Below are 8,611 nucleotides of genomic sequence, written 5' to 3'. Positions count from 1 at the left end.
AATTGCTGGTATGCCCATATAGCCTGGTTTATTGCACAATCCTATGTAAAAGTACGAAAGTGTTTCATGAACGATAGGAAATTATCTTATATGTGATAATGGGTTATTTTATGGTGTCAAAAGCAATTGCCACTGTACCTAACATCAAAGAGAAAACGTACAAAAGGCTCCACTAATGCAGTTATAGCCTATGAAGTAGAGTATGTGTATAGCTGGGCATGATTCTATGATAGTTGTACTCATTTGTTGGGTATACAGTGGTAAATGAAAAAAAGATACATTTATGAGTGTGTACATCGACATCGGATATGTACATTGCTAAGAACTAGTAACGTAAAAATGAAAACAAACAATGCAAAAAATGTAAGGCCGTTGGAGAGACAACATCAAATGCTTTAAGGCGTACCGTCAATATATTACAAAACAAGTGTTTCGCTTACTTACTCTGGGCAATTACAACAAGACAAAAACGAATAATGCGAAATAAAAACAAAGGCGATTAAACTGTGGCGTAAGTGCGGAGGGAATTCCCCGAATTTTGACTTGCTGATCTACAGCAAAGAAACTGGAAACGTACGTAAATGATGCTAAAGTGATAAAAAGTTAGATTCCACCAAACACCACTCAGCTTTCAACAACCCAGTGTTACTGGAAGGAGAACAGGCACAATCACAGCCAATGGAAAATTGATTTTGTGAGCAATAGAGGTTTTACCATAATGTATCGTAATAAGTGTGTTTTGAAAGCAATGGTACGCGTGTGTACAAGCATACCGGGTTCAACATGTTGCGTCGGTATGCGGTAAACTTTTTTGAGGCAACTCAAACCAACAAGGTTGTTCTCAACACATTCACACTATAAAAATGCAAGGAGTGGCTTTAATTGACCACAATTTTTCCCTTTTGGCTGCGGTTTGAGAAATTGTTGTTCCTTGTGCACATGTAATTGTAATTGCCTTTGTTCATTTTAAAAATCATCCCGGGGAATGAGGAGGGCGCACCATTTAAAAGTTCGTCCAACTTGTTTTTCTTCTCGACTGAATCTCCTCCACACACCGAGTTTGATTCGCACCTGTGGTGTAAGAAATCAAAAGCTAGGTTTTTCAGCCACTATGTCGACTTACGTGTAAGAGAATAGCAGCAACTATTTGCTGGCCTGATATTGGATGGCCCATGTAAGTTAGTACATTATTATGCACAGCAAATATTGCGGCGAATACCATTTAAGCATATATTTATGATTAAACTACTAACTTGTAGTATCCTGCTGAAGCAAGTTGGATTGCGTAGTCTTTTTGTGCAGAGGCGGAGGTTGACAAACCAGCGTCACTCCAGACAACTTCCATGTCTGTAAGTGTTAAACGTAGTCGATTTGTAAAAATAGTTATTGTAAATACGTGTGAAAAGTAATTGACGCTTTAAATTTAGTTACGTCATAGTAGTGTCTAATCGGTCGTTGTTTCTTATTTATTTAATTTGTTTAGTTTAAAAGTAAAGTTGTTTTATGCATGTTTTTTTCACATTAAATCGGATCAGCAGAACTACGAAGGGACTCGACACCTTGTCGTTGGTGTAGGGGCTTACTATCACTAAGATCGAGTCCAACCCGGTACCCAAACGACAATCCGCCAGCCTGGGTACACGTCTCTGAACAAGCAGAACCACATATAAAAGTTTAAACACGAAAATACCTCGTCTTTAAGACCTTTAAACATTTTTCAGTGAGTATATAGGCAAGATGGCCATACCGTCGTTAGATTTGTCCTTATTTTGAAGGGCAATGTCTTAGAAAAAATTATTATCCTTATTTCTAAAGAAAGTCCTTGTTTTGACTTGAGTCCTTATTTTCAACTACCACAAGAAACAGACTTTGTGAAAATACAGCCAAAAATCCCTGCTATATGGAAAGGAAAACCTAGACCTGAGCTGTCGTGAGATGCACGAAGTATTTTCTACGAACAAGGAGTTGCTGGAACACATTGTTTCTGGCCATAAACGGCATGGGATATGACATGACTAATATAAATGCAAAGATTTGTTCAAAAACGTTTGTTTCGTTTCGCATAAAAATTTAATTTTTGGGTTGTCCTCAGTTTCAGCTCCATGTCGATGGCAACCCGAGGTATTGGCCTATATTTATTGAGTAGTTGGGAATTGTTCATTTGACTTAGTTTTGTGCATTTGTTTATCTGATTTGAGACATTTGGGTTTACATGACTTACTTTTGTGCATGTTGTTCATCTCGTAGGGTGTGGGAAAATTCTCACTTGCACTGCGCATTTCAACTAAATTGTTCTTGTCTGTTCCTTCATTGCCCTCTCCCGCATTTCCAGTCTGCCCGTCGCCTCCAGGTGCCTCTGCAATTTCACAACACATGAAAATGTTTGTTTTGTTTTATCAAAATCATTGAAAACAACGAAAAAAGTTCATTCGTACGCACTCACTGTACTGTCAAGTTTTCTGTTAAAAAGTTTTGCTGGTAGCAGTTTCGCGAACTTTTAATTGATTTATTTTGCTTTTATTTTTTTCCAAATAGTTATAATTAGGGCAAGTTTTTGCAACTTTTGCAACTTTTTTTTACAGCTTCCGGCAGCTTCCTAAATACTCAGAATTTATGTAGTATGATGTTATAAGCTGTTTGTAGGAATTTTATGTTGCAACTTTTTTCTATTTTTCGTGCAACTTTGGACTGCAACTTTTATCAAGTATTTCGCAAAATGTAAAGGAGTGATTTAAAAAACATGCTATAAAACTATTTTTAGTATGGTTCTATTCTCTTTGATTTGCATAACAAAGAGCTATGTGATGGATTAGCTGTATCTCAATGTTATCTATGACGCAACAGTTGGCTTGCAAGCTAGCAGTTCAACAACCCCAGTCAAGCATAAAGTTTTATATAAAAGTGCATTCGTTATTTTGCAAGTAAGAAGCGATAACCTTGATATCTGTTAAGATGACAGTGTAAGGCAGGGATTGTCCAACCTGCGGCCCGCTAGTCATTTTAACTCCAAGAAGTATGCATAAATGCAACTTGTGCATAAATGCAACTTTTTACTGCAACTTTTTTTGAAATTAAGTGCAACTTTCTCACGTTTTTAGTGCAACAAATACTTGCCCTAGTTATAATCTATCACAACAATACTGTCAGGCTTTGATATTTGAAACCAAACAAACAATGTCACTTTTACACGATCAATATGCTTTCATCGTCTTACCGTTGTTATGTGTATTTGATCCTGTCCATTGAAGATGAACAAGATCCTGAGTTGTGATATGAAGATTGTTTGGGCTGAAGTCGTATTCGACTGCAGGATAAACCTGGACAATGTTTCCACGCTTTCCCCTGATGTTGAGGTTAATTATGTGATCAGTATCCGCTACACCTGCAACATAGGATCAGCACAATTGTTGGTGATTCAAGGATCGGTCAAGTCACATTAAAAGACTTCGAAACAACATCACGAAACTATGATTTCTGCAGTAATGCCAGGAAAGGGAACAATTGTTAAAAAGAATTGATCATGAAATAATAATGAAGACAAGAATATTTTTTATTGCTATGCTAAAATTGTAAATTGCAGTGGCTCTGAAAGCTGGATCGTAATACGTATTTCATTTATGGTTTGCTTTTTAAATATATTTATTTTTGGGCATTTTGATTTATTGATAATTAGGCTATGTACATTTAACATGTCTAAAACGTATACTGCTAAAACAGGTTATTTAATTTTTTTAATCCTTTGTCTCTTGGGTTATAGGAATTTGCATGAATTTAAGCAACATTATTTTACATGGCGCCACGATCATTAACAGAAACACTGCTTACCGATTGGTCGTGGCGAAATGAAAAACGTGTGACTTCTATCTTGGAAAGTTCTGCCAGTCTGATCAGTGTTGATGGCAAGCTGAAGAAGTTGGTTGTCCGCTCCGATATTCACCAACGGGTTTTGTTCAATCGGTGATCGCTTGATCACCACGTTGTTGGTTCTGTATTACATTAGTACGTCAATTTATCGTCAGTCGTAAGCAGTCTAACCTAAACCAGTCTTAAATCATACTCTGTTCCTCTACAACCTATAGTTATCATTCTCCACATTTTTCTCAGTTCTAAATCGTCGTTTTCTGTTCAATTGTAAAAACTGGTTGGAATTTGGTATCGGGTTTTTATTGCCTTCCCTTTTTTTAAAGAAGAAGAAAAAGAAAACAACTTGTGGTAGGCCTACTCACTTTTTCTGATTGTCATTCGAGTCGGTGTCAAATGGTGCGTAGTCGTCTGTAGAAATGTTGTATCTAAAAAAACATGTCTTCATTAACTGATTCACTTTGTCAATGCCAAAACGTTCCTGTCTAAGTTGTTTGACCACTAAACGACGCTACTTTGCCATAATACTCATTTACAATGCACTGTAAGGTTTGACAAACAAAATAATGTAGTAATCAATTTATTAACAGTAATTTGGGGCCATTACAGTTTGCCATTACAGTAACTTTTCCATTATTTTTTAAATCGGCTGCAAAAAGGTTTTCGAACGAGTCTAACGGAACAAAATAAGCTTAAAACAAATGTTACCTCATGCGAAGCACGCATCTTTTTTTCTCCAGGCTCGGAAAGTGAGGAAGCGACCAAGTGTAGTTCAACGTCACACCCTCTCGACCGTTGCCAAGGTGATTCACACGTGACCAGTCAGCTGACTACAAAAAGGTGAACATTAAAGTAAATGGCACTTCATGTCATAATGTGTATAAATTTTCACGTTGAAAAGAATACCTGAGCCAGTTTTAAGTCTTAAAAGTTAGTGCACAGAATTACAGCACAAAAGTTAACCGAACAAGGGAGCCCACCAACCCCGCAACGAATGTGACAACAAACAACCGCCTACCAGGAAGTTAACCTACATCAAATTCCGAAAAATCCAAACAGGTTTTGATGTGACACAACACACTAGTCACGTAACATAGGCCTTTTGCTCATAACACAGAGAATGAATGAAGTTTCACGTTGCACCTGTCCAATTGTTACGAAGTATAATACGAGTAGCATATCAAAAATGCTTTAAATCCCAATTTTCAAATTTAAGTTTAATTTGTAGACACACAGTTTAAGAAACTATGTGCAACTTTGTGAGTCAGATTTAGTTCGTTCTTGTCAATTAAATGGCAAGTATGGAGTGTTATATGTAGACAAAGGGCCGAATAACAGAACCGAACTACATTGACAAAACAAGAGGAAACCGTCAATGGGTTGGTTATGTGTTTATTCACATGACAAGAAAGCTTTAACTTTACCTTGCAGAAAATTTGTGGCATTGCGATGAAGCAGGCATCGGTGATAACTTCGTGGTTTACTATTTTCTTTCGGTCGTATGGTTTTCCCCATTTGTATACGATACCACTTTGTTGGTTTGCGTTGTTGTTGTTCGCCAAGCACTACTTAGAAAAAGTCAATTAAGTAAAAGTTTAAATGTACAACAACGGTTATCACAGCATCAAACTTCTCGCCGCCCATTGAATGTATGCTGTTTAAATCGTTTGACCACAACTGTTTAACCTTTAATACTATTGAAAACGTACTGGTTTAAACCATTTTCAGGTTCAAAACTTTAATTATTTGCATGGGGACATGGAAGCTAAACAAGTTGCTAAAAGATCGGAAAAACACACAAAATATAAAAGCAGTAGACTTTTAGTAAGTTTGTTATACCAACGTATTTAAAAATGGATATACATAGCGGAAAAGCTGGTATTAAGATAATGGTTTAGTTATTTTATAATTAGAGTGGTTGAACAAATGATGGTCGACAATCAAATGTTTCTTGGTTAAGAACTTGTTTTGTCTAATAGCCTACTCCTTATGCTTGTACGTTTACCTGTTGCTGTGTAGTAAATGTCGGTGCCAATTCCAGGTAGCTTTCGTAGTCTACCCACTCACCACCAAGATCCGAACACTTAGTGGCGTTGTTGGCAACTGACCAGTGTTTGCGTTCACCACCCGTAAAGCTTTCCACGCATTCGCCGTATGTGCGACTGTTGAAGCTGTTGGCCCGATAATAACTGTACGAAACGATTTAATATTGGAGCATTAGTTGCTAAAAAGGCATGAATTTACTTTGCAGGACTTTCTTTTAGTTTACTACACAAGTTTGGGTAACTGTTTTACGCTGCGTAAGCTATGATAAAAGACCTTATTGAGAAAAGTATAGCAATAAGCTTAAGCAAACCGGCTACAACTTGACTGCGTAAACAACAAAGTAATTACTCGCAGTAGATTTTTGAAATGATTATCCAGTAGGTTTTACCTGCACCAAGATTCGTTGTGGGCTAAGACAGCGATATCCCTCCAGTCTGTTGGATGCCAGTATGGAAAATAATCCCGTTCCTCTGGGCACTCGTAGCCTCTGCGGTTGTCGGTGGGATTCTGTCGAGTAAAAACTGCCGACGAGACACCCTGGTTGTTGTCCTGCAAGTTCTGATCGGCAGTAAAAAGACCTGAAATGAATCGATAAACAAATTGTTTAGGACTTTAGGTAATAGTTTTGATACATTTGGTGACTGGTGGCTTCGTAATAAATGTTTACAAAACTACAGTGAAATCGCAAAAATGTTGCATATTTTCTTCAAAGAACGAGCAAAAAGAAAAGTCATATACAAGAGCTTTATTATTTGCTTTTGAGGTATTTGAATGGTCTTAAAAAAGTAGGAAATGACTGCACCAATAATTATTTGCACCCTGCACCGTTATTTTCACTTTGTTGGAAATACAAGATATTTACATTTATCCGTAAAGCAATTTATATATATATATATATATTATCTCGTAAAGCAATACAGTTTCAACAATACATGCACACTCCTATTTTCTTGTAAATTGCAACATACGCAGTACCTTTGTTTCTTTCCCGTCTATAACAGGAATCGTACCACTCCCAGGATTCGTGCAGGCCTCGATCCGCTCGTACATTATCATTTCGACGCGACTCCACTGTACCCTTGTTCTCATCGTTGTTTTTATTTGGTTTCTGGTAATCTTGAGTGTTCGTTTGCTGACCGTTTCTTAATGTTATGCTGTCATCGGCTGAAAAAACACATGTTTTGGTTATCTCGGACCTTTCAACAGTTTGGGCCTGCTTTACGATGCATTGCAAATGCCTGTAGCGTGTGGTAGGTTTAGCACGTAATGCTGAATTAAGGAAATATAAAACAACAGCCTTAATAGTTTTCAAACCAATTCATCGATAGCGAAACCTGGCTGAAGAGATTTACTTAAACTTAAACCAATCAATTTTGTAAAGCTGGGGCTTCATGAAAGAGCAAATACACAGCGCAAAATATGTTGGTTACAAGATATCAAAGACTAATTTTGGATACTCACGGGCGGCGGTTGAAGTGTCTGGCTGGCACATATATTGCAAAACTAGATTGCAGTTGAGTTTGTGTGGTGAGGTGTCCTCGTTACCGCCACATCCATGTTGGTTTGTCCATTCGATTGTGAGATCAGTTTTACCGGATTTCCCGCTTTGAAAGTAGTTCTGCAACGTAAAGCGAATGTAAACTATAGACCAAAGATAAAGTAAAGTTAAATCGAACAACTTTATTCACGACTATGCAATTCGTAACCAGGCCTTTTAATGCGATAATATATCATATGAAATATATTAGCGCTATGCAGAAATTAAAAAGGCTATTATGTTAACGTATATTTTAGTGAGGTTTGGCACAGCGTTTAATGTTGAAGCAATGTTAACAAAACACAAAAGGTATAACGAAACTGTTTGTGTAAGCATATTCGATGATGTTCAACATATCTTTTTTACGAGCAACTTGACTTGGTTTGCCCCAGTTCAATCATCACGTGTGATATTTGTTAGGCGTATTGCACTAAACTTTGTGCGTAATAAATTAAGTATAGCCTACCATCCTGTAGTGGTCGTTTTCCGATTTAGATGCTTGGTTCTTGTCCCCATAGTTATAACCACCTCGTGCGTTGTTCTGTATAAAAAAACACAACTTAAGCATACGGGATTGCTTAAATATATATTGTGTGACAGCCGTTTTTAACAGTAGCAGATCAACACAAGTCAGAGTTTATATACCATTACAATCGTACTACAGGCTAAAAGACTAACCTGCGAGTCAAACAATCTGTTGTTATTTGCCCTAGTTGCTGACTTTTCTCTGGCCCTGTTGTTCGATCCTCTTGGTCCATGCAAGTATAAATCGGCTGATACCAAAGCAATGGTACAAACCAAGAAAACGAAGGATTGAAACATCTCAAAATTGATTCGTTGGTTGACAACAGTTTGTACCAGTATTAAATAGTTGTCGATTTGTTACCTGCCAAATACATTGAGTTCAATAGTAAGTAAGTAATTTTATTTTGCGCTGGTTAAGCGGCAGGGTGGCGAAAGACCCTAAGGTCACCTTGTCAGCCACCCAATACAACTTAAAAGACAGGTTCCTTACTTCACAGTACCAGTAATTTTTTGTTAACTTTCGTAATGTAATTCAACCAATCTCGTACACCTTTCTCTGCTTAACAGCCAAATAACTTCTAAACAGGATTTACCAACAAACGTGTACTGACTGAACGTTCGCACACAAAACCCCGATATCAA

The 8,611-nt window shown here is 37.3% G+C and overlaps 1 protein-coding gene across 1 annotated transcript; it reads right to left on the bottom strand.

Annotated features, from left to right (window-relative positions):
* Positions 1-2: 2 nt before the first annotated feature.
* LOC145237087 (protein DD3-3-like) lies at positions 3-8,357 on the bottom strand. Its single transcript, XM_080099824.1, has 14 exons — positions 8,123-8,357; positions 7,911-7,985; positions 7,369-7,525; positions 6,883-7,071; positions 6,296-6,485; positions 5,867-6,050; positions 5,286-5,426; positions 4,570-4,691; positions 4,227-4,289; positions 3,826-3,986; positions 3,215-3,382; positions 2,222-2,356; positions 1,254-1,347; positions 3-1,071 (listed from the first exon to the last, which is right to left on the bottom strand). Exons 1-14 carry the CDS (start codon positions 8,264-8,266, stop codon positions 879-881), a joined length of 2,016 nt encoding a protein of 671 aa, XP_079955950.1. The 5' UTR covers positions 8,267-8,357; the 3' UTR covers positions 3-878.
* Positions 8,358-8,611: the final 254 nt, after the last annotated feature.

Source organism: Phallusia mammillata, chromosome 7, assembly GCF_965637545.1.
Source record: "Phallusia mammillata chromosome 7, kaPhaMamm4.hap1.1, whole genome shotgun sequence".
NCBI lineage: Eukaryota > Metazoa > Chordata > Ascidiacea > Phlebobranchia > Ascidiidae > Phallusia > Phallusia mammillata.
The sequence above is the reverse complement of the archived record's forward strand: the minus strand, read 5'-3'. Positions and strand labels throughout refer to the sequence as shown.